We start from the raw sequence: 26555 nt of genomic DNA, 5'->3' as shown, positions 1-26555 counted from the left end.
ATATAATCACAATTATTTTGAAGATTTTTTTATTGATGTTGATCATGCAACCTCAGCGCTTCCTGTTTCAAATTGAGTGTTTAGTGAGGCTTTTATTCTAAAATATTTCCAGGAAACTGCATCTCACTCAGAAATACTTGTTTTAATTTTTCTAAAGATTCTGAAGATGAGACATAAAAATAACATTTGATCAGAATGTCATCAACACAAGGCCGCAGATGTCCATCTCCACCGTCAGATCACCTTTGAATCTGAAAATGTTAAATCCAGACTTTTGTCTCTGTTTGGATTAAAATATCCACAAGAGGAGGGTCTGTAATGTTCCTCTGCAGCAGGGGTGTCAAACTCCAGTCCTCAACATCAGCCTCACAGCTTCCTGTAGAGCACAGGTGTCAAACTTGAGGGCTGGTGTCCTGTAACTTTTCCATGTGTCCCTGCTGCAATACACCTGATTAAAATTAGGTTATTAGCAAGACATGACTGCATGCTGAGGTGGCAATCCCCAACCCTACTCAAATAAATTTAAATAAATGTAAGTTTTTGGGAAATTGTACTTCTAAAAGTACTTTTGTTGCACCATGTTCATTCACTTATGAGCTGCTGTAACATGAATCAAATGGCTGAGGCTACATCTACACTAGCCCGGATAAATTTGAAAACTGTTTTCTTTTGAAAACGCTCCGTGTCCACACTATCGTTTTCACGTTGTGCGTCCACATTGAAACGGCCGAAAATACCCTCCGCTATATTAGGCTACGTTCACACTGCAGGTCTTAATGCTCAATTCCGATTTTTTGATCAAATCCAATTTTTTTTGTCTGCTTGTTCACACTACAAATAAAATGTGACAGCAAACGAGCTCTAGTGTGAACCCTCAAAGCAGCCCGCATGCGCAAAAGAAGACGTCACACACAACGCGCTCTGTTTAGACCCAGACCAAACAGTATTGTTTGACTGATGGCCCTTTATATAAAGACTTCGGACTTTATGTTTCCCAAATTTGCTTTAAGTTATAAAGTTATTTTGTTATTTACAAATGGCCTAATAATTATCCTTATTGCTGTTTTAGAGAGGAGCGGTGCTTCAAAGGATAGTTAGAAATTTCTGTCAGAATCTGCAGATTATACAGTACAAATTCAATTCAATTCAATTCAATTTTATTTATATAGCGCCAAATCACAACAAAAGTCGCCTCAAGGCGCTTCATAGATACAGAGAAAAACCCAACAATCATATGACCCCCTATGAGCAAGCACTTTGGCGACAGTGGGAAGGAAAAACTCCCTTTTAACAGGAAGAAACCTCCGGCAGAACCAGGCTCAGGGAGGGGCGGCCATCTGCTGCGACCGGTTGGGGTGAGAGAAGGAAGACAGGATAAAAGACATGCTGTGGAAGAGAGACAGAGGTTAATAACAGATATGATTCAATGCAGAGAGGTCTATTAATACATAGTGAGTGAGAAAGGTGACTGGAAAGGAAAAACTCAATGCATCATGGGAATCCCCCGGCAGCCTACGTCTATTGCAGCATAACTAAGGGAGGATTCAGGGTCACCTGGTCCAGCCCTAACTATATGCTTTAGCAAAAAGGAAAGTTTTAAGCCTAATCTTAAAAGTAGAGATAGTTTCTGTCTCCCGAATCCAAACTGGAAGCTGGTTCCACAGAAGAGGGGCCTGAAAACTAAAGGCTCTGCCTCCCATTCTACTTTTAAATACTCTAGGAACAACAAGTAGGCCTGCAGAGCGAGAGCGAAGTGCTCTAATAGGGTGATATGGTACTACAAGGTCATTAAGATAAGATGGGGCCTGATTATTTAAGACCTTGTATGTGAGGAGCAGGATTTTGAATTCAATTCTGGACTTAACAGGAAGCCAATGAAGGGAAGCCAAAACAGGAGAAATATGCTCTCTCCTTCTAGTCCCTGTCAGTACTCTTGCTGCAGCATTTTGGATTAGCTGAAGGCTTTTCAGTGAGTTTTTTGGACATCCTGATAATAATGAATTACAGTAGTCCAGCCTGGAAGTAATAAATGCATGAACTAGTTTTTCAGCGTCACTCTGAGACAGGATGTCTGTGAAGGTTCTCAGTCATCCAGGTCATCGTAGTCAAAGGAGCTTGCAAAGAAAAGCGTCTGGACTTCTTTAAGTTACTTGAAGACGTTTCACCTCTCATCCGAGAAGCTTCTTCAGTTCTAAGGTCAAATGGTGGAGAGTCCCAGATATAAACCTAGTGGGAGTATCCCCCCACAGAGGGACAAAAGGACCCCCTGATGATCCTCTAATCGCCTGAGCCAAGGTGTGAAAGCGGGTGTGGGTCCCAATCAGCCAGAGTTTCGGGTGTGTTCATTGTGAAACCTGGCCCCACCTTATCATGCGAATTCCTGAGGTCAGATGGCCCAGGATGTGAGTGGGCGTTAAGGCGTCTGGGAAGGGATCTCAAAACTGGATTATAGATGGCAGAGAGTTGGTGTCGTAAACCCCCGCCTCTGTTCAAAGATGGTCGCTCACAGTGGACATAGATGGCTTCTTTCACTCCTCTTTCAAACCATCTGTCCTCTCTGTCCAAAATGTGAACATTGGCATCCTCGAAAGAGTGTCCTTTATCCTTAAGATGCAGATGGACTGCTGAGTCTTGTCCTGTGGAGGTGGCTCTTCTGTGTTGTGCCATGCGCTTGTGAAGTGGCTGTTTGGTCTCTCCAATGTAGAGGTCTGGGCATTTCTCGCTGCACTGTACAGCATACACCACATTGTTAAGTCTGTGTTTTGGCGTTTTGTCTTTCGGGTGAACCAGTTTTTGTCTGAGCGTGTTGCTGGGTCTGAAATGCACCGGGATGTCATGCTTGGAGAAAACTCTCCTAAGTTTTTCTGATACACCGGCTACTGAGACAGGATATTTCTAATTTTAGAGATGTTGCGCAAATGGAAGAAAGCAGTCTTACATATTTGTTTAATATGTGCGTTGAAGGACATGTCCTGGTCAAAAATGACTCCAAGGTTCCTCACAGCGTTACTGGAGGCCAAGGTAATGCCATCCAGAGGAAGAATCTGGTTAGATACCATATTTCTAAGATTTTCAGGGCCGAGTACAATAACCTCAGTTTTATCTGAATTAAGAAGCAGAAAGTTAGCGGCCATCCAGGTCTTTATGTCTTTAAGACATTCCTGCAGTTTAACTAATTGGTGTGTGTTATCTGGCTTCATGGACAGATAGAGCTGGGTGTCATCTGCATAGCAGTGAAAATGTATGCTATGTCTTCTAATGATGCTGCCTAAGGGAAGCATGTATAATGTAAACAGAATTGGCCCCAGCACTGAACCCTGTGGAACTCCATAATTAACCTCAGTGTGTGAAGAGGACTCTCCATTTACATGCACAAATTGGAGTCTATTAGATAGATATGATACAAACCACTGCAGTGCAGTACCTGTAATACCTACAGCATGTTCTAATCGCTCTAATAGGATATTATGGTCAACAGTATCGAACGCTGCACTGAGGTCTAGCAGGACAAGCACAGAGATGAGTCCACTGTCAGAGGCCATAAGAAGATCATTTGTAACCTTCACTAAAGCTGTTTCTGTGCTGTGATGAGCTCTGAAACCTGACTGAAACTCTTCAAATAAACCATTTCTCTGCAGATGATCTGTTAGCTGTTTGACAACTACTCTTTCAAGGATTTTTGATATGAAAGGAAGGTTGGAGATTGGCCTATAATTAGCTAAGACTGCTGGGTCTAGAGATGGCTTTTTGAGTAAAGGTTTAACCACAGCCAGCTTGAAGGCCTGTGGTACATAGCCGACCATTAGAGATAGGTTGATCATATTTAAGATCGAAGAATTAATCAATGGCAGGACTTCTTTGAGCAGTTTTGTAGGAATGGGGTCTAAAAGACACGTTGATGGTTTGGAGGAAGTAATTATTGAAGTTAACTCAGAAAGATCAATTGGAGAAAAAGAGTCTAACTTAACATCAATGGTACTAAGAGTAGCTGTAGATAATATTACATCTGTGGGATGATTACTGGTAATTTTTTCTCTAATGATAAAAATTTTATTTGTGAAGAAGTTCATGAAGTCATTACTAGTTAACGTTAAAGGGATGGTTGGCTCAACAGAGCTCTGACTGTTTGTCAGCCTGGCTACAGTGCTGAAGAGAAACCTGGGGTTGTTCTTATTTTCTTCAATCAGTGATGAATAGTAAGATGTTCTGGCTTTGCGGAGGGCTTTCTTATAAAGCAGCAAACTATTTCTCCAGGCTAAATGATGATCCTCTAAATTTGTGACACGCCATTTCCTCTCCAGATTACGAGTCATCTGCTTTAGGGTATGTGTTTGAGAATTATACCACGGAGTCAGGTACTTCTGATTAGAGACCTTAGTTTTCACTGGAGCTACAGTATCCAGAGTCATACGTAGTGAGGAGGTGAAATTATTAACAAGATAATCTACCTCTGTTGGGGTAGCGTTCAGATAGCTGCTCTGCTCTGTGTTGGTACAGGGCATTGAAGATGATAACAGTGGGTGGATTATATTCTTAAACTTAGTTACAGCGCTTTCAGAAAGACATCTACTGTGATAAAATCTACTCTCCACCGCTGTGTAATCAATTATTGTAAATGTAAATGTTATCAGGAAATGATCAGACAGGAGAGGGTTTTCAGGAAACACTGTTAAATGTTCAGTTTCTATGCCATATGTTAAAACAAGATCTAGAGTGTGATTAAAGTGGTGGGTGGGTTCTTTTACATTTTGAGAGAAGCCGATTGAGTCTAATAACAGACTAAATGCCATGTTGAGGCTGTCATTTTTAGCATCTACATGGATGTTAAAATCACCCACAATAATTATTTTATCTGAGCTCAGAACTAAATTAGATATAAAGTCTGAGAAATCAGACAGAAACTCTGTGTAAGGCCCAGGTGGACGATAGATGATAACAAGTAAGACTGGTTTCTGAGTTTCACAGCTGGGGTGGACAATGTTAAGCATCAGGCTTTCAAATGAATTAAAAGTCTGTCTTGGTCTTTCATTAATTAATAGGCTGGTGTGAAAAATTGCTGCCACACCGCCCCCTCGGCCTGTGCTTCGAGGTTTCTGGTAGTTAGAATGACTCGGGGGTGTTGATTCATTTAAACTAACATAATCATCCTGCTGCAACCAGGTTTCTGTAAGGCAGAGTAAATCAATTTGTTGATCAATTATTAAGTCATGTACTAACAGATTCAATAAATAAAATGTTCCCATTTTCTGTACGTTTCACTAACATCTACACGGGATGACCAGGAAGCGTTCGCGATGTCTTATCGGGCGCTTTTCAGGCGCTGATAATTGGCGTCTGTCTTGTGTCAGTGACGTAAAAGACGGATTTAATGCGACATGACCGTTCAAACAGCAGTCGCTTTCTAAAACATCAGATATGTATCAGATTCACTACGACATACGGTTTGGAAAGTGTTTTCAAAACACAGCGTTTTCCTTGACCAAAAATGCAGTCTCAGTGTGGACGGAAGGCCAAAACGGAGAGTAAAAGATGTGTTTTCAAACGAAAACGTATAAGTGTGGACATGGCCTGAATTACCTCCTCAGCATGCAGTCAAGTTCTATAGTCTTGCTAATGACCTACCAATTTTATTCTGGTGTGTTGCAGCAGGGACACATTTAAAAGTTTCAGGACACTGGCCCTCGAGTTTGGCACCTGTGCTCTACAGGAAGCTGTGAGGTTGATGCTGCTAGTCACACTTTGTGAAAAACTGGTTCAGCGTCAGTCCACACGGGGGAGCTGCAGAAGGACTGACAGACTGAAGATCTGCTTTGTGGGCTGGACCTCTTCAGACACCAGAATGAAAGCAGAACCTGCAATATGACTCACAACACCTCTCTGAGGTTTGACTGAGTCAAAAGAGTTTGTGATCCAACTGCATGTTGGAGGCCAAAGGTCAGCTGCTGGCTGTGAGAGGTAGGTCCTTGGGTCAGTCTGAATGTGACAAACACTGCGTCAGTTGCTGAGGAGTCGAGTCCTTTTTAATAACGCTTTGGCACACGAGTCCCAGATCAGTTACAGATGCTAGCCCTCGAGCAGAGAGGGTTGGTGTTCTGTGCTGTGGCTCGAATGCAGGCTGAGATCACAAGAAGACCTGCGAGCTGCTGATGTTTCACGTGTATGACGATGTGAAGAGAAGGAAGCTGAATGCAGAGGTCAGTGTGACAGAGCGACAACAGGAATGTAACATCACTTAGATGTGTTTCTAATGTGGCAGCACAGTTTTCACTTTATTGTTTCTGACTTCAGGTGGTGCTCTCCGCCTCTGCCGCCAGGCCATGTTACACCACAGTTCAAGAGGTGGGCAATGAACGTGTCACAGGTGCGACTCACCTGACTTGACTACACCTGAGTGTGTGGTCAGGTGAGTCTGAGGAGGAGGACCTGTGTCCGTCACATGTCTGCTGGGACTCTGCAGACACACACATCTTGATGCAGGTGTAAAAACCACTGGTGTTTGGAAATGCTGAGCTGGATTTGATACAAACCTTCTGCTGTATTTATTTTTGTTTCATTCTCTATTTTCTGTAACAGAATGAAATAAATCAGGTTAAATTGTTTTCATTTGTCAGTGATGACAGTCATGCACCTGAGGGCATCATCAAACTGTTTTAATCTGAACCAAATATTTGCATAGATGTAACATTATCTACAGCTGCTTTCAGTACCACTGATGTTAATTTAGGGTCTTTCTCTCCAGCTGATCTGAGTAAGCTTGAGTAACTACCACCAGCTGCTTTGGCCTGTTCTTTTCTGTAATTCCACCTTGTATCACATGGTGGTGCAGTGAGTCACTGTAACTTTCATTTAATTAGAGTTTATTTCCTGTAAACAAATATTAAATGATTTCTAATCAATTGCATCAATCGGTCTGTGATTAGCCGTCCACACTGAGCTCTGACAGCTGTACAAATAGCGTTGTTCCTGAAGTCACACCTTGGTATTTTGGTAAATGCAGATTTATTTATCTCAGTCCTGCAAACAGGAAGCCGTAAACAGGATTTTCAGGTCATTAACTGAGGCATGAAAATGTGCAGTCTCTCCACTTCCTGTCAAACAGCAAGTCTGTCTCCACATAGGATTCCAGGAGCTTGGGAATCTGACGGCGTATCTCTGCTTTGAATCCTCGGCTTTGTGACGACAATCACAAACCTTCAGATTCTGTTTGCTGTCTTGACCCAAAAAAAGATGGCTGCCACACAGGTTTCTCTATTTTGATGGGGCGAATGATCAGATTTCACAAACAAACAGAAAATCATTTATGAAGCTGATCTTTAGACCCGTTGAGGAAAAACCTGCTGCAGACACATGATCTAAGACGGCTGAGGTGCACTGGCACAACACAACCTCAGTGATACATCACCTGCCAGTAGAGATGCTTAGGTCACTCAGCCTTGGCACAAAAGGCGGTGAAGACAACGTGTGCAGGAAAGAGGTGAGCGGGATGGCATAGACCTTCCCAGCAAATGCCCATTCGATCCAAAATAAGACGGAAGAATGAGACTGTCTCACAGGCTGTTCACCTGCTGCTGCACGATGTAAAGCTCAGGGCTTCACTGTGCAACTGGTTGTTGAGAGCTCAGCCTGATGTCCAATAACGACAGTCTGCTTACAGGAAGTGGATGAATCTGCAGTCTGGTGCTCTGACCAGAGAGGAGATGACTGTGGACTCCAACACTGGTCTGCGCACAGAGACACTCAATGTTTCTGTTGATCTGAATGATTATAGTATTTTCATAGGTTTTAGTTTAATGAAACAAATCAATCTTCTTCTACTCAAAAAACTGACCATGACAGAGACATGAAGATTCATCGTGAGACTGATCAACAGGACATTTTAAATCAGAGTAAAGTTGTTTCTAAAACTTTAATGTTACTCATTTATTAATGTAAATAAAAACAAACACTTCTGTCTTCTAAATCTGTTCAACTCTAACGCTGCATGAATGAAGTTAGCAGCTGGAAAACATCTGTGTGTGAGAGTGATTCAAACAACACCAATAAAATACCACTGATGTGTTTTATGTGGATTTCAAACAGTACAGATGTTGTTCTGATATGAAATGTCGTTGTTTTATAGTTTGTAAAACCAGCATTAACAAAAGCAGTGTAGCACAGCTAATATGGATGGTGTAGGTGGCCCCGCTTTGAGTTAACGCCTCTGAATCAAAATCATTTCAATCAAAAACCAAAATCCCCTGACTTCACTTCCTGTTTTTGACCTGGAGGTCCAACATTCTATCTGCATGAGTAAATTTATCCAGCACTAGGGATGTTACCAGCACTCGAGGCAATACTGTCGACCTTCAGTTAAACCAGCCGCCGTACTTCTCTGATCAGTGCTGCCATTAACTCATAGCTGTGGCATATCGGTTGTACAGGTGTCTGCCTGCAGGGATGTCTCTCTGCAGAAAGCATGATGTTAAACAACAAAGTCCCACATGTCTGCAGAACAACGTGAGCTTAAGTTTACCACTGAATCGTGAAGCGCCACGGTTTATGTGACTTTTCTTCTCCGAGTTGACAGATCAATGCATGGATCTAAGGTTTCATTTGACTTCAGCCACAACAACCAATCAAAGGCTTCAAAACATTTATTCTTTTCTTCCTGTAGTTTCAGTTTTGTCCTGTTTGTTAGTCGCTGCAGATAGGAGCCACTACTTAATTCTGGATTTGTTGGAGCTCTCTTCCTGTTGAAAGACAGTTCTTCCTCCCCACTCTCTTCATGTGCTGCGGATACACCCTAAAAATTGATGGAAACAAAGTTACACGTAATGAAACCCTGTTGATTTCATGAAACAAAAGTTTGAATAAATGAAACTAACCTGAAGCAAAATGAATAAACACACCATAGTAAAGGCTGTTTCTGTTCATCTGGACGTTTTCAGCGAGAGAAACGTTTCGTCATCGTCAGGTGATTTCGTCTGTCTCAGCTGGCTGCAGGTTTCCTTTAAATTTAAATTACAGATTACATTTAAGTTGCAACGTCCAGATCAATGTTCCCTCTAATTTTTCATGTGTCTGAGCAAACACGCAAACTCCCTGAGCAGTCCATTGGACCACTGTGAGCAACAGCAGACGTGTGCTAGTCATGCCAGCATCGAATTCATTATCTAAAAATGCAGCCAAGGTTGTATTTTTTTATAACCATTTCAAACTATTTACAGAACAATCAGGCATTCTGCATCAAATAAGATCCCACACAAATTATTTGTGCCACTCCAAAAAATAATTTCTGTTCACTATGATGTAGCCAGATGGGCTACTTGCTTGCCACTGCCCTTTTCTCTCTCGCTCACTTTATTGTCCTCGCTTTATCCTGCTCTTGCTCTCTGTTTGTCACATGGCTAGCTAAGTTAGGTTGACTGGGAACACACCTGCATGTTAATTGCAGGATGGCGCCTGCCAGTAAAAGGCTAAGCAGGCTTTTCTCCTGGTCATTCCTCCTTTGCCTCCTGCCTTGCCTTTTACGCTGGCATATCTTCAGGATAAATCCAGTACTTTCAATCGAGCTACATAATAGTCACAGCGTGACCGTTTTATCCCTTTTTTTACTCCAGCTGTCGTGAAAAGACGTAGTTGCAGTATTATCAGCAGAATAAGTATAGCGGCTTCAGTCCTGGGGGTCTGATTGCTGCTTTAAACCTCTCCTCAGCAGTTTGTGTTCTGGCCCAATTTTGGGTCTCTTCCTTGATGGAAATGCTGTCTTGTCCTGCTTGGTTTTGACTTTGTTGGGTTTTTTTTTTTTTATAGCTTGCCTTGTTTTATTTAGTTTTATTGTGGACTGTTGCTTGTACTCGTGTGCTCTTAGCCTCTTAGCATGCTGGTTGGTTGAAATATCTGTACCTATCCAGCTGGCTTGCTCCAGCTTCATGGGGAGCTGTACAGGACCACAATCAAGATTTTAACAACCATAACCAGCACAGGCCACTCTTCATTCGCGTGGTGCAAGCTCTTCAGTCTGTGTATTTTGTTTGAAGTGTGTGTGTGTGTGTGTGTGGTTCCTTGTTTTATTAAAATTTGAAGTGTATATTGTCTCCTGACTGTGCCCAGCAAGCTTGGTGCTCCGTGTCCTTTTAGAGCTTTTTTTTGACTTTTAACATGTTGTGTTTTGTTTTTATTACAGTGAACTGAGGGCACAGCAGTGGCTGTGGGACCCTTGGTGGTGGGTCGTTTTCCACACTTCCTTTGTTCACCTGGTGAATAGACTGTAGATTTTTCGTGTGGTTTTCTTTTGTTCCGCAGCTACTGGTAAGTCCCTGTCCAAAGTATGGATTTATTTAATCTAGGACACTGTTATAGGATAGGCTGTGCCACAGTCAGCTTTCATTGTTTTATTCTTTGTTTTTATTTTCATAAATACAAATAAAGGCACCTCCATATTGGAGGTATTTAATAATCTATATCCACAAATGAAAATTGTAAATAAATGACATTAGATGAGCACAAATCTGACTGAGAACTTAAACTTCACCTTAATTTTTCCGTCTGTCCTGCTCACATCTCCAATGGTTGTACACGTTGTCATTAGCATGTCTTCACTCCACATCGGCCACACCGCTTTGCTAGCTAAAACAACGGTGTCGGCACATAAGGATGCTGTCACAGCTTGTTGATTAGCTGCATATATACGAATGTGAATCGCATCACTGGCAGGAGCAGCCAGTCACCGGTCACTACTGACTCACACAGCAAAAAAGCACAGAATGAATTGTTATATATTTATTTAAATTTCAATTCAGGTTGGATTTTTTTTTTTGTGTCCGCAGTGCAGATTTTCTGTGCGCAGAGACCATGCCAGCAGTGTGCGATTGCGCATGCGTGCAGCTTAGAGGGAATATTGGTCCAGATAAACAGAATCAACTTTTCCCCCTGGATGGTCAAGCACGCATCTAGATCTGAGAACAGCATCTGAGAATAAATTAATTTACATATTAAAGACTCAGCAGAATTTGGTTGTAAATATTTGGATTTACTAAACAGAAAATTGATGTCACTGTGAGCGGCTGATGGATTTCACAGACAGCAAAGCAACAGCAAAAAAAAGAGAAAAAAAAGTGAAAAATTACAGAAATGTTAATTTGTTCTGAATTACATTTGGAAGAAGGTGCCATCAAGCAGCACAGCATATTTTCAGTACACACCTGGTTGTGGTCATGGATTGGTTTCCCCTTTCTGCCGAGGAAGACTTTCAGCTAAACAATGAGTTAATGCTGACGCTGATGTCGGTTTCCCATGTGAATTTTGCCCCTCGTTGAGTAACTTTTTTTTCATCCAGTGACACAAATGCCTTTAAAACAACGAGAGTCCAGCGGATCATCTGAAGGGATTAAGAAAAGGCAGTCAGAAACCTCATTAAGCTGATGTCCAACCTACCAATGAGGATGTGTCCCTCTGCAGCTTCATAAACCATTAAACTTCAGTCTGAGGATGAGGGGAGACATGTGACACTTGAGGAAAAGCTTTCCAAACTTCCTGTGGATGATTTCTGTGCTCGTATGAGTGAGGAAACAGCTGGAGGAAGAGATTAAAGCCTACAGCTCTCTGTGAATCTGATTAACAGCTGGTGGATTACAGACTGATCACAGCGCAGCTTTCTTAGAGCTTACTGTCAGGACATCAAATCCTCTGATGTAATGCTTTAACTCAGAGAAAAGTTGAATTAAGGGTTTAAGGGTCCCAAGGCTAGGCCCCTCACGCCCCCCTACAGACATAACCAGAGTAACTGGCTTACTGAGAGAGCCCCTGAGATACCTGCAGCTGCTGTATAGATGGCGAGGATGGCGTCGCCTGAAGCTGAGAGAACAGTAAAATATTAACGTTTGATTAAAAAGCAGAAAGCAGGAAACTTCAGGTTAAAAATAAAAAAGTGGCCTTCAGTTTTAATGCATTACTGTAAGGCCGACCTTACAGTATGAAGTACCTTGAGGCGACTGTATAAATAATAACTGAAAGTTTTTGTGAGGAAAGAAGTATTAAACACTGAATCAGTTATCCGTCACATTTCTTCAATGAACATTTTCCATGCTGAGGAAACTTCTTTGATAATTGCTCAAAATGAGAATGTACGTGTAAGGGGAACCTTTTATTCCTTCCTGTCACGCACTTCCTATTCCACGGTGGGCGTTCCTGTTAAACGAGTTTCTAATACTCAGCTCAGTGTGTGCACAAACAGTTGATTACAGGTTTTTCGACTCTTGGATCAGGATGATGAGGAGCAGAACTCATTTCACCTATACCCAACGTCCACTCCCCTGCTGAGCAAGCAGAGGCACTGCCAATCAAAGGAAAACAGCCTTAAAAGAAGAGATTAAGTCCTTCATTCCTTCCTTCAGTCCATTTAATGGCAAAGAGCAGAGAAGTACAGCTAAACATATTTTTTCTGTTTTTTTTTCTGCTTACACACTGGCAATAAAAAGTGTTTAACATATGAAACATTGCCTAATGCATGTTTAAAGTGGGACATCTTTACACATTAAAAACACAACAGATGTGCTCTGACAAATGAAAGATGCCACATCGTTTGATGGAAATGAAAACAATCCACCTACAGGTGAGTCCACTTTGCCCAAACATAACGTCCCAGAGGTATTCTAATGGATTTTGGTCAGGTGAGCATGAGGTCCACTCAGTGGCATCGCTTGAGTCATCCTCCAGAGCTTCCTGCATATTCTCAGTATCCCCAAACCAGTCATACTGAACGAGGACTCATGTCGCCCTCATGAAGTCTGTTTGGTAAGGCGTTCACACCAGCATAGCTCTTTTGGCGCTCATCCTCTTCCTCCGTGCACAGAGGAGCAGATACCAGTCCTGCTGATGAGTCAAGGCCTTCTACAGCCCTGCGCAGCTCTCCTGGAGTCTCCTTCGTGCTCCTGAGACTGTGCTGGGAGGCACATAAACCTGCCATTAGCACGTAATCATGTGCCATCCTGGAGGAGCTGGACTACCTGTGCAGCCTCTGTAAGGTTGTATGTATGGTCACATGACACTGACCCCAGCATATGCAACACTAGTGAAAAACAGAACAGGGAAAATGTGAGACCCCTCCACCAATCAGAAGTTTTCTGATTGTTGCCCCTCTAGTGCACCAGGTGAACCTGATGATCAACCCCTCTGCCGCTTACCTGTCCAGATCAATATCCCAGAATGCCTTGATGCTGTACTCTGACTAAAAGTGCAGCATCAACACTGAGCTGCGTGTTTGATGTGCATATGATGTGCATATGTTAACAAGCCTTATTCCTCACATGTACTTAATGCTGAACATCTTAGGAGAAGAACGCTCAGTGATGTCATACAGTCAGGATGATGCTCGGTTTGAATGTGAGGAAATTTATAAAACACTGCAAGCAGGTGGTTTTGAGAACACCTGTGACCTCCAGCAGCTCTTCACAGGAATCAAAGAAAGATCATCCTTGGCCTTAGAAAGAAATTAATAATCCCCACGGGGAGCTGTGGGAGCCGATAGTTTGATCAAAAATACATAGTTACTGACAAATGCTTGTGTTGTTGAAGCAGCCTGATCCAGCGTGGGAGTCAAAGGTCACATAAGAACTTAAGTGGTTGAAAGAACCAGCATTGAATCATGGGTAATCGTGTTTGTGAGGATCAGAGTCCAGCAGCCTTCATGCTGTTCAAACAGAAGCTTCTGTGTGCACAGGTCAGGAACACCGGGCTGCAGTGGTCTGGTTCTCCGTGAGGTTGAGAAGGACTCTGGCTGGTTCCTGCTGCTGGAGCTCTGTGCTGTGGTTCTCCTTCAGGCCGAACTAACGGGAGGACAGGACGACCTGAGAGTCCTCCTGCAGCAGCTGATGGTCAGAGAGGACAGACTGGAGCAGGACAGAGGTCAGAGTTCTCATGACTTCTACAAGCTTCAGAGTTCAACTTCTGTGTTTCAGCCAGGGGCGATTCTAGGATTAGAGCCTTGGGGGTGCTGAGCACCCAGAGAGCTGCCCAGCCAGGCAAGATAAACTTTACACGTCACGATGAGACTTCTTCCCTGTCTCTGTTAGTCCCTGCATGCTTAAATGTCTCCAGTTGTCCCAAGTTCTCTATGACTGTCTCCTTGGTGCATTTAAACCCCTGTTCCTCCCTGTCCTCGTCGTCTGTTGTCTTCGTCTCTGTTATCAGTCATCAAAATTTTACCATCTCTGTGCAAGTCTGCAAATTTCTTTATTAAATCATAAGATTCTTAAATTCATCAAGTCTCTCTGTGCCTGGGTCCTCGTCACAAAACATGACATCACTGTTTTGTACATTTTAACACAATTGAATCCCCACATTCGTGAAAGAAAAGCAAAACACCTTTTTGAAAAGTCTGTAACAAAACCATCAAATCTGATAAAGGTTATTAAAATGCTGCAAAAGAAGAATGGATTAACACATATCCTAACCTTAATTACTGGGGGAGAATAATGAATGATGCTCATAGTGAGTAAAAAGTAAACAGTATAATACAGATACATAAAAAAAACCTCCTCCCAAAACAGAATAAATTATTACAAAATATTAATTAAAAAACTATAAAAATGGAGGCAACTTTGCCTGTGGTAGAATGTATTCAATGTATGAAAAAAAAATCTTTACTGCAGATACTAATTTTGTGTTGTAAGATTTATGAGTTTGATGCTTTCATAGTGGTACTTGGGAGAGCTTGACATTTTCTCAGGTGGTACACACTGTAAAAAGTTTGAGAAACACTGATAAGGTAAGTGTATGTGTGCTTTTGGAAAACATTTAAAGCTGCAGTACAGAATCTTTGAAACAAGCTAGCTTAAAACATTTTTAGAATATAGACAGAGCATCTGCTTCTCTTTACAGTTCCTCACTCCACCAGGGCTGTTTGGCACTTTCTGATAGTGTGCAAATGTGATCTACGTACTGCGGCAGTCATACAGACAACTGGACAGTCCAAAAGTTGGCCTACCTATTACTGGCTGAGGTTTTAGTAGAGTTGTGGCTGAACCACATAAGGATATATCATTAATTTTAATCTCCCCAATCAATTATAATGTAATGTTGGAGTGTTGTTAAAGAGGGTCAAAAACGTTTCAACCCAGTTTGTTTTGCAGATTCTGTATAGCAGCTTTAATATAGGGAGGACACAACTTCCAGACTGTATGAGTAAAATCAGTTTTTTTCTCTTTGTCAGTTTAACAGTTTCTGTTTTGCCTGTCACTGTTCCCTGTCTGTTTTCTTACCTGGTTCTTCCTGACCTTGTACTTTCTCCTCACATTCCCCTCTTTCCTCTCTCCCTCTTTAGACTGACAAACATACACAAATAGATTCAATTAGATGAAAAATTACATTAATGTGAAAAAATTCTATTAAGATCACTAACAAAAAGTCCTATCTCAGTGTACTTTCAACCAAAAGGCAAATAACCAAACCACATGAACATCTAATAAAAGATATAAACATTGAAACACTGATCCAACATTATTCTTGAGAGACAGATCATTTGATTTTACACTTTTACCTGAATGTGGCTCCTTTTTTTTTTGAATAAACTTCCTTATATCCATTATGAACCTGGCTGTCTCTCTGTACACACACACACACACACAACGGGAGTTATAAGGTTATTGGGCATTCAGTCAGTTAGCTAGTTAGTATCCATTTCAAACAGGACAGAGGTAACATCAGTAGGTTACAGACAATTTTAAGTTTTAGATTTTAAATAGGCTGTATACATTTCAATGGGAGCAACAGGACAGTCAGATGTCACTGATTTTACTAAAGAGTAGGGCGGATTGTAGGGTAGCAAACATCGACGAAAAGTTTTCAACACTGCAAGTTACCTGGGTGTAATGTTTTTCAGCTAAAAAGAAACATGGTCTGACTTCTACCTAACTATATAAAGAGTAACTGAAGGTTAAATGCATCTAACATGTCTTGTTTTAAGCCAGGCACTTACACCTCCGCTCCACTGCGTCTCAGCCACCATTGCTCTGGCAGCAAGAGTGCTAGAGCCAGAGTAGGGGAGAGCTGGAACAAACCATTTTGGGAGGGGGGGTATCTACACTTTTGTTGTTAAAATGTTACGTCTTAACCAAGTACTGTATGATTTTTATATTTTTAGTAGTGTGTCACACAAACAGTAATATTGTCAAAAAAAAGTAAGAAATCTTTGGGGGTGCTTTGATTCATTTTGGGTGCTTTGATTCAAAAATGGGCTAAAATTGCCCCTGGTTTCAGCTCTCATCTACACACGTCTGCTTACCTGAATTTGTACTTCTAGAACAAATTTAAAGAACGTCCATCTTCATCATGTGGTCACATACACTCAGTAATGTCTCAGGGGTTAGGATTAGGTCTCTTCACACACTGTTCGCTGGGTTTCTGACACCTTCCTTCTAACACATGTCTACACTAGTGGTGTGCGGATCGATATTGAAATATCGATTCTTCCGACACCAGTAATTTCTGTTCTAGAATTGATTCTCATATTAAAATATTGATATTTTAGTACTTTGGGGTAAATTTGTAGTTTATTATTAACAGGAACACAGTGGAAAGAAACTATATCATTCGGATCGTCTAAATTGGAAGGAACTACTTCCTCTTACGCCTTTCATAGTCATATAGGAAATACGGCTGTATAAATGTGTAGCAGCCCCTGGCGAGCATACTCACAACGATGGCTGAGCGTAAACAGAGTCATGTGTGTCGATACCACCAGTGTTGCCAACTCCTCAGTAAGGAAAATCGCTATTGGTTGTCCTAAAAGTCGCTAGAAGTCGCTAAATGACGTCATCGCCTAATTTGCATAATTGGTCATGCTAATCTAATTGTAACCTATGTTGTTGGAGAGAGAAATAACATCGTGGAAGAGACATAAAGTGAGTAAAAAACGTCCTAAATGCATTTAGTTTATTTAGAACTACAAATTAAATTTCTTTAAGCAATTATTGTTTTTTTTAATGTCACAATTCCAACCCTGCTCCTTTACCCGGGCTTGGACCGGCAAAAGTGACCCGAAATAGGCACTCTGGTGGAGTTACTTTGTGTGTGTGTGTGTTTATAAGTAGTTTTAAACCTTGTGATCCACAAAACAGCATAAGAGTAAAAGAGTAAAAGAAGAACTGACTGCATTACAGCACCCGCTGCTTGTTGAGAGTAAAAGCGATACGTGCTTTCACGTCTTTTTTTAGCGACTTTTTTTTTTTTTTTTTTGAAAAAAAGTCGCTAAGGGGTCTGAAAACTCGCTAAATATAGCGACAAAGTCGCTAAGTTGGCAACACTGGATACCACCCTGAATTTTACTTGGTATCGGATCAGAAAGGAAATCAGTGGTATCGCACATCACTAACGCTCAGCCATTGTTGTGAGTGCGCACGCCAGGGGCTGCGACATTTATACAGCCGTATTTCGCACATGACTATGAAAGGCGGAAGAGGAAGTAGTTCCTTTGGGGCGATCGTGGCTCAAGAGTTGGGCGTTCGTTTTGTAATCGGAAGGTTGCCAGTTCGAGCCCCGGCTTTGACAGTCTCGGTCGTTGTGTCCTTGGGCAAGACACTTCACCTGTTGCCTACTGGTGGTGGTCAAAGGGCCCGGTGGCGCCAGTGTCCGGCAGCCTCGCCTCTGTCAGTGCGCCCCAGGGTGGCTGTGGCTACACTGTAGCTTGCTATCACCAGTGGGTGGATGATTGTGTATAGTGTAAAGCGCTTTGGGGTCCTTAGGACCAAGTAAAGCGCTATACAAATACAGACCATTTACCATTTCCTTTGAATGTAGACAATCCGAATGTTATAGTTTCTTTCCACTGTGTTCCTGTTAATGATAAACTACAAATCTACCCTAAATTACTAATATATCGATATTTTAATGTGAGAATCGATTCTAGAACATAAATGATTGGTATCGGAGGAATCGATATTTCAGGATCGATCCGCACATCACTACTGAGCGTAATTGTGTGAACGGATTTTACCGCCACAAACAGCTGAGACGTGGTTTGCGATACATGTGGCAAAAAAGTGAGGTGTTGTGGGCATACTTGCCAACCTTGAGACCTCAGAATTAGGGAGACATTCAAAAGGGCTGTTGGGGGGTGATAAATACATTTTGCAGTGTTTATTTATCGAATAAAATACGTTAAATGTCACCGTTATTATTGGCCGGCCCGGAAACAGCGGGGGTGTCCAAATTCAGAGGCTGCTTCCACCTGAGGACCCGGCCTTTGCGGTCTAAAGAAAGCCGGGTAGTACGTCACGAGCTCCCTCGGTGGAGTGAAACTCGGCCGTCTGCTCCTTGCTATCTAAAATATAACCGGGCGCTGACTTAAATTCTCGACCGACTCACACTTCAGTTTAATCAGTTTTCTGTTTGACGTTTATTCAGCTGTGTGAAAACCCCGGAGGAACCCTCCCGAGGGATTAATAAAGTTACATTTAATTTAATCTAATCTAATAACTTTAATCTCAGCCAAACCGATTTACTCACGAACAAATAAAACACTGAAAAAGCCAAACAATAACATTTTTAAGTTATCAAAGTGACTTATATCTCATGTTTAACCCGAGTAGCGAAAGACCGCGGGGGTTTGAAGACGATGTGTCGGTCGGCTCAGATATTTGAAGTTTACACAGCTACATTCTCACCTGAAAATATGTTAAAAGTCTTTTTGCAACCCAGACAGAGAAATAAGAGTAATATTAAAACTAAGTAGCTGCCGTCATTGTTGGAAACTGGAATTGGCTGGGCTGCGCTATGAATTCTGCGATATAGCTTTTCAATTTTGTTGTCTGGGTGGAAAATCGGGAGAAATTCGGGAGAATTGTGGATCCGGGAGATTGTCGGGAGGGGCACTGAAATTCGGGTCTCACAGAAAAATCGGGAGGGTTGGCATGTATGGTTGTGGCAACATCATTAACCTTGTCAAACACCTCAGTATAAATCATATCACAGAATATGACGAGCGTATGTTGAGGCGAACTGAAGAGGAGGACAGGGACAGGTGCTGCTAGGGCGAGACAGACGTCTCTCACGGAGTCCTTTAGTGCTGCTGGCAGGCAAGGTGTTCAAATAGCACACAACTTCAGGTTTTTTTTTTATTTCTATATGATGAACTCTGCATTATTAAGTGATAAGAACAAGTAATCTGATGTCCTGTAATCATTATGATGCTGTAATTTGAGATACAATAAATAAAATACGTTTTTGTACAAAGTATCAGTATCGGATCAGTATCGTCGATACCACCCTGAATATTACTTGGTATCGGATCGGAAAGGAAATCAGTGGTATCGCACATCACTAGTGTTTGCGCTGAGCAGAGGAGGGAGGGGCGGTAATTACACTCCCAGTAGCACAGGAACAGTGCAGGAGGGAGAGAGGAAGAAAGCCTCCGCTCTCTTATTGGATGCATGGTATAGCACGTTTATGCAGGGGCACCTTTGAAGTCTGTGAGAATAGTTTGCAGCCTGGTCTTACTGGTCACTTCTGCACAGACACCATGAAGCGCACACTCAATTTAGAGCAGGGGTGTCGAACTCCAGGCCTCGAGGGCCGGTGTCCTGCAGGTTTTAGATCTCACTCTGGGTCAACACACCTGAATCAAGTGATCAGTTCATTACCAGGCCTCTGGAGAACTTCAAGACATGTTGGGGAGGTCATTCAGCCATTTAAATCAGCTGTGTTGGATCAAGGACACATCTAAAACCTGCAGGACACCGGCCCTCGAGGCCTGGAGTTCGACACCTGTGATTTAGAGGCTGTTGCTGCAGTTTTTCTTTCGAAACTCTTCCGAAAGCGAAAAAGAGAGCACTAGCAGTGGAGATTTTTCTGACAGCCAAGAGGGGGAGGAATTTTTGCCAGGCACTGAGGAGCTTTGCAGCTTGTCTGAGGAGGGAGAGACAAGGCTGGAGCATGACACTCGGTGGAGATCGAAAAATGGGGAAATCGTGTGGTGTCCCACTTGTGAGCCACATATCCAGGACTGTGGCAAGAAAAAGCCCCAGATCATCCTGGACTATAACAAGTGCAAAGGGGCTGTGGATCATCTGGACCAGGTAAGCACAATTATACATCAATTATTTACTTTTACTCATTGTTATAACTGATGAAGTTCCATCAGTTTTCTGATAACATAAATGTGATTATGATAATTTTTGATAGTTACAGAAATGGGGATGGGGGGGGGGATCTCTTGTCTATGGCTGTATAAATCTATTCATTTCATGTCATCATTTTTTTTTCTTTTGCTGGTTTGTGGCACCTACTCCACACGTAGCTGGCCCATGTGTCTGCTGTATCACATGATTGACATAAGTTGCTACAATGCTTTTGTCCTGTTCACTACTGTGGAGCCGGACCGGAACAGAGCAAAGCACTACAGGCGGCGTCTGTTCATAGAGCAGGTTGGCAGAGCCCTCACCACCCCGACCATGGTGAAGAGAAGCCACCTGCCACCGTTTGCAGCCAGCCTGGTCTTACAAGCCCAGGGCCAAGTGCAGGAGGAGCCTTCCAAAAAGCGGAAACAGTGTGCATCGTGCAAACAGTGCAAAAGGATGCTAACCAACTGCTGCAAATGTGATGCCCCAGTCTGCCAAATCCATCTGAAAACGCTTTATGGTTCATGTTATAAAATGTAAATTACATCTTTGTTCAGTTTGTTTTTGAGTTTGTTCAGCTCAGTTCATTTTGTTTTTGCAATAAATTTTCATTGTTCCAAAAATAATAATGCATCCAAATCAATGCTGTTGTCAGTTATTGACCTATTCAAGGCTGTAATAACCTTATGGCAAATATGCTATTTTGCAGCTAATTTTTGGAAAATATTGCAGATTATGGGTTTTCCCATAAAAAAAAACAGGGGTCTTTATGACAATAAGGGCATAAAAACATAAAAATAATTAAAAAATAATGATAAACTTTATACCTATGGTTAGGTCTGAAGTTGTTGAAAAGATTTGATGTGAAAAAAATGAAAAATTAATTTGTATATGATATTGCTATATCACCTGTTGCCTTGGGACCTTTTGGGGTCCTGAGGTTAAACTGTGTTTGTAAGTTTAAGGGTAACCTAGGTGTACCCTAGTTTAAGGGTTAGAAACAAACTTTTCATGAACAGAATCTACTGAAACTCTGAAGCTGAACGGATAGAAAGCCTAAAGTTCAACCTGAGACTGGAAGGGACTGACTTTTTAAAAAGCTGCTAGTCATGCCAGGAAATTATTGAACTGGTTCAAGATAATAAAATAAAATAAACGAGAACACATAGCCATCATAGTCAGGCACAATAAACAGGAACCAAATTACAGTTAGTGTGTTAAACAAGTGGTCGAATTCACAAGTCCGTTTTATTTGTAAAAACGTCTCTGAAAGGACACAAAACCCAAAGGATAAAACTGTCAGAGTGACCTGAAACATCTGAGGGGGCGGAGATCACGTCGGCGCCCCTTCCCAGTAAATACAAAGCTGAAGACTGAGGTGAACAGAGAGAGCTAACCTGCATCAAACCTGACTTCCCACAGGTCCAGCTCAGGTGGCGTTCTTGGCCTCGCTTGTAAACACCAGCTTGGAATGGAGATTTCAGGGGCCGCATGACACCGACACCAGGCTCGTGTTTGAGAAGGTGACAACAAACAACGGCAATGGCTACAACGCCAACACAGGTCCGACACACCTGGTCAGCTCAGGGTAAAAGCAGAGATCGGATCATAGCAGGGAGTGTGTGGTTTGTTTCATTTGAAGTACCATATGCCCTATTAAGAAGTATTTTAAGGCATTTATCCCTTCTCTATGACTGCAGGCATCTTCTCTGCCCCCATCAAAGGACTGTACTACATCCGCTTCACCGGGCTGACTGGAAACTCCAAGTCCATGCATGCAGCTCTGATGAAGAACAGCGAGAACATGTTTGCAGTCCAGGACACGGTGGGACCACACAGCAGCACCTCCAATGGCATGACACTGGTCCTGGAACAGGATGACCGCCTCTGGATCACCCTCTTGAAAAACAGCAGCATCTTTGACCAAGATCGGCTCAGCACCTTCACTGGCTTCCTCGTCTTCCCCATGAGCGGAGCCTGAGACACCTGCCCTGGAGAAGAGGACAGTGGCAATTGCTGAAGCTTGGTAGAGTCAAGAAAGAGAAAGTTTGACAGCATTAAAATCACCCACAACATGTGCACTAAATAGTACTGTTATCTAGAATAAATGAGAAATAAGAACCAGCCTACCAAGACAGTCCTCCTCATTTTCAGAAGTTTCATAGAGAGTATAAATGTTAAGGACAGTATTGTTATTCTGTATATATTGTATACCAGTACACCAGTCTACATCCAGCCTAACTGGCTTTATCGCAGCCACCGCCCTGGTATTCTGCCTCTGACTATAGCTGTGCTGAGATCAGTGGTTGATTCCCCCACTCCCAAACATTTTGGATCAATCATGCATTGCTTGACCTTACAGAACCGGACTTGCGTCATTCATAATAACGCCAGACCACTGAGTAACCTTGAAAAAGCTGAACCTGCTGCATATATTGACAACTTTCTGCCAGGTGACACTCTGTTGAGTTTCTCTTTAAGATACAGGGAAAGCGTTTAGTGGCAAACACACTAAGCCTCAGTTACTTTGACACAAAGGCATCTGCTGTGATGCTTCCACCTCTGATTATGTCTCACAAGTATCAGCTATGTTTGTATACATAGATATAAAATTATGGATATGTACTGATAAATGATGATAATAATAATATTTCTGACTGAGTGCAGATTGAATCGAATAAGTGAGGCCACCCCTCTGTAGTAAGAACTAAAAACTATTTAATAAAATTATTGGAAGCACATCATCTCACATCGAGTGTTTGAGGAGTACGTGTGTGTTTTTCAATGTCTCTTTAAGTTTTTCCTTTCTAATAATTTTGTTAAATATTTTTTAATTCTTTCCAGCGTCTGGCTTCAACGTGCAGTAGTTGGTCTCCTCAGCTCAGAGACTGAAGGGCTAAATTAGAGGGAAACAGTGCTGAAAGACAAACCCTTCATTAGTTACAAATGCTGTCTCTGTTTATTTCCTGTCAACAGGTTTTAAATTATTTCTAATCAATTACATTAATCAATCTGTGATTAGCCATCCATGCTGAGCTCTGACGGCTGTGGAAACTGAAGTCACACGGTGGTATTCTGATAAATGCAGATTTATTTATCTCAGTCCTGCAAACAGGAAGCAGTAAACAGGATTTTCAGGTCATTAACTGAGGCATGGAAGTGTGCGGCCTCTCCTACTTCCTGTCAAACAGCAAGTCTGTCTCCACATCAAATTCCAGGAGCTCGGGAATCTGACGGGATCTCTGTGCTTTGAATCCTCGGCTTCGTGACGACAATCACAAACCTTCAGATTCTGTTTGTGCTCTTGACCCAAACAAAGATGGCTGCCACACAGAGGTTTCTTGGTTTTGATGGGGCAAATGATCAGATTTCACAAACAAACAGACAATCATTTATGAAGCTGGTTTTTAGACCCATCAGGGATGATATATAAAAAATCCAAAACCAAAAAAGTTTCACTTTCATGAATGTAAAAAAACAACAAAATACAACGATTTGTACAAATATACACATTTCATTCACAGTGTGTCTGTGTATGATAGTGTGTGTGACAGTCCGTGTGTGTGTGTATGTGTGTGTGACAGTGTGAGCTCATGTTTTTCATTTACTCACTTTAAATATTTGATGTTTTTATTAATAAGTAGAAATAAAATATGAGATTCTGTTTTTGTTTACATTTTAAAAGCATCCCAACTTTTCTGGAACTCATTTTAATTTTGTAGTTTTCATTATTCATAAACGATAAAGGATTTTTTTCCTTTTAATGTAAGAAAAGATTCTCGTGTTTGTTAAATACATCAGCTGCTGCTCTCAGCTCTGGAACCCCAGATGGATTATTCAGGGAAGGGGACAGGGAGGATAAGGGAACAACTAAAAACTCAGAGGGATTAAAGGTTTAACCTGGGTTTACAGCGTGGATTAAATGTTCTCAGCTCTCTGGTGACGAGTCTTCGTGTGGAGTAGAAACCTGAGCTCACCTGTGTGAGACGAGCTTGTCTTTGAATTTTTAAATGTTTGATATTTGCTCAGCGTACCTCATCATTCTCATTTATAATAACACATTTATCCAACACAGCTTCAGCTTGACCCCTCTGTAGTCTGAACTTTGACCCCACTCACAAGAACAGCAAATAAGCAGCATGAGCTCAATCAGCTTCTCAGGAGTACCTGTCTCAGGTGTGATCATGTGACAGAAAAGGAGCACCTGAGGTGTACAGAAACTCGTTTATTGTAGAAATGCTCCTTTAATGAGCAGCTCAGAGAAACACAAACTGAACAATAATCAATAAAAATAAGTCATAAATCATCGCGCTCGGATCAATAACTGGACCGATGGAAGACTTCTCTCAGCGTCCACAGGAGCTTTTATTGTGAAAGCCTTCACTGGTATCCAGTAAAGTCCTCGGACCCGGACCCGGCGGAGTCCGCCTCCGGCCAGCTGGCGGAAGGCGCTGGCTCCCGGTGTCGGGCGGCGCGGTGGGTCGGCAGGTTGGACGGATCCCCCGCGGTGACGGCGGCCGGAGAGGTGGAGCCCTGCCCGGCCCCGGGAGGTCCGGTGGGTCCGGGGGCGAGGACCGGAGACACCTCCGCGCTCAGAGCGGTGACGGGTACGTGACCGTCAGCAAGTAAACGATCAGCTATCGATCTGTTATCAGTGGCGTCACCGTCCGTATCGACGTCACACTCGGAGGGCTTTCCCCGGCTGTGCTCGGCCCCGGGGCTCCCGTTCCGGTCCCGGCTCTGCCCGGGTCTCCAGATGAGGCTGTAGTACACCGCGAGCACCACGGCGGCCACGGACACGCTCAGCACGTACACCGCCACTGTGGCCAGCCTCACCCACTTCCGGTTGGCGCTGGCCGCCAGCTGCGCCTTCTTCTCCCCAGTGTAGGTGACCGGTCTGCCGCGGGCCGCAGGCACGAACCTCCGGGTCCAGCTGCGGGGTTCCCGCATGGTGGCAGCCGGAGGAGCAGGAGGTATGTGTGTGCTCGTGTGGGTGCGTGAGGTCAGACAGAGCCTGCAGAGTGCACAGGTCCCTCCGTGATCCACAGCTGGACCCACAGCTGGATCCGCAGCTTTAAATCCACTCTGTCAAGCTGAACCGGGTCAGCACGAACCGGAAACTATGGTCACGCCTCCAAAATAAAAGCACGATCATTCAAAGCGAGTTTGAAAATAAAGTTTGAGTTTTGCTCCTGATTGTTTGCTGTGACCAAAAACTAAAATAAATTTTAAAAAAGGACAAGAAAAGAAAAAAGATTTTACTAAAGTAGAAAAAATAATAAATGGACAGCAACAGAAAATCAAATTCCTCCAATCAGATACACCCACAATGCACATGCTCAGGTTGAGCCTCTCAGCAGGTACCAGCTGCAGGAGCAAGCCGCTCAGAAGGACAGATTGAACCAATCAGAGCACGGCATCGTTTAGTCCTCATTTCCTCAAACTGTCAGGCACAGATGACCTCACGCTGAAAAATAAACACACAGGTTTCATTCGCACAGAGACTGGAACTAGGGGTGGGTTTTGATTATCGATTTATCGATTAAAATTCTAGCTTGGATAACGTGATATCGATTCATTGAAATCCTGAGTCGATTTTTAAATATAAATTTATTTTGCCCTCAGGTTAAACGTCACAAAATTTCAACAACCACCAAACAGCTAAAACAGTAAATGAGAGCAGGTACACGGATTCTGTACAAAGATGTAAACACAAAGTGAGGACCATCAGAATCAGTGAGATGTCGCCTTTCTCATTCGACGGCACGGACGGGGTGGGGCTGAAAGCCGACAGCTCACTGATTTTGATGTTTCGGCGGGTCCGCGCTTTGCGTTTACGTCCTTTTTGCGCTAGATTCTGAAGCTGCAGGTTTTATCTCTCTCCAAACAATATGGACTGAACCAGCAGCAAAAGAACATCCAAACTACGCTTCGCATTTCGCTTCACATAAACATCGTCATGAATTCTTTTCCTGTTTTGATTTCACCATGATAAAATCACACTTCATGCAGAGCTCTCTCTCTCTCTCTCTGTACTTCAAGAACAGTTTCACATCTAAAAATCTCTGTTTTCTGCATTATTCGCTTGCTTATTACACGCAAGTCTACCGTTGTTTACAGAGCTGTCGGCCGCTGTTTTTCCCCCTTTTACTTACTTCCGACAAGAAAGCCTCATTTCTGCTGTTCAGTAGGCTACTGAACAAATTGAAACTTTTTAAAATTATGCAAAATTGCAAAACGCTTTGCTGTGTCTAAAACCTCTGTAACTTTGCTCTGCTTCAGCAGCATCAGGTAATGTTCATATGCTGATTAATGGTTTTCTTTCGTTTTTGATCTGCTGCAGAATATTTTTAAGGTCATCTGCTAATCACAGGCAAGGAAAATCTCCTTCATGTTTTTATGTGTTTTATCCTCAGTTACTTTGACACAAAGGCATCTGCTGTGATCAGTAGCGGTTTTAGA

The 26555-nt window shown here is 42.5% G+C and overlaps 1 protein-coding gene and 1 long non-coding RNA gene across 3 annotated transcripts in view; both read left to right on the top strand.

Annotated features, from left to right (window-relative positions):
• Positions 1-8897, top strand: part of LOC146372283 (uncharacterized) — a 154048-nt gene extending 145151 nt beyond the window's left edge. For both annotated transcript variants that reach the window (XR_014802695.1, XR_014802694.1), the window contains one exon: positions 5318-8897. This is a non-coding gene — a long non-coding RNA (uncharacterized LOC146372283). The remainder of the gene's footprint in view (positions 1-5317) is intronic.
• Positions 8898-19398: 10501 nt separating this feature from the next.
• On the top strand, positions 19399-22827 carry LOC146372282 (complement C1q tumor necrosis factor-related protein 3-like). The gene is made up of 3 exons (XM_084952689.1): positions 19399-20051; positions 21516-21681; positions 21794-22827. The coding sequence occupies exons 2-3, from the start codon at positions 21636-21638 to the stop codon at positions 22072-22074; spliced, it is 327 nt and encodes a 108-aa protein (XP_084808815.1). The 5' UTR covers positions 19399-20051; positions 21516-21635; the 3' UTR covers positions 22075-22827.
• The last annotated feature ends 3728 nt before the right edge of the window (positions 22828-26555 follow it).

The sequence above is a fragment of the Perissodus microlepis genome, chromosome 15 (assembly GCF_051167445.1).
Source record: "Perissodus microlepis isolate ML-2025 ecotype Zambia chromosome 15, ASM5116744v1, whole genome shotgun sequence".
Lineage (NCBI taxonomy): Eukaryota > Metazoa > Chordata > Actinopteri > Cichliformes > Cichlidae > Perissodus > Perissodus microlepis.
Note: the sequence above shows the minus strand (reverse complement) of the source record. Positions and strands in the feature narration are given on the sequence as shown.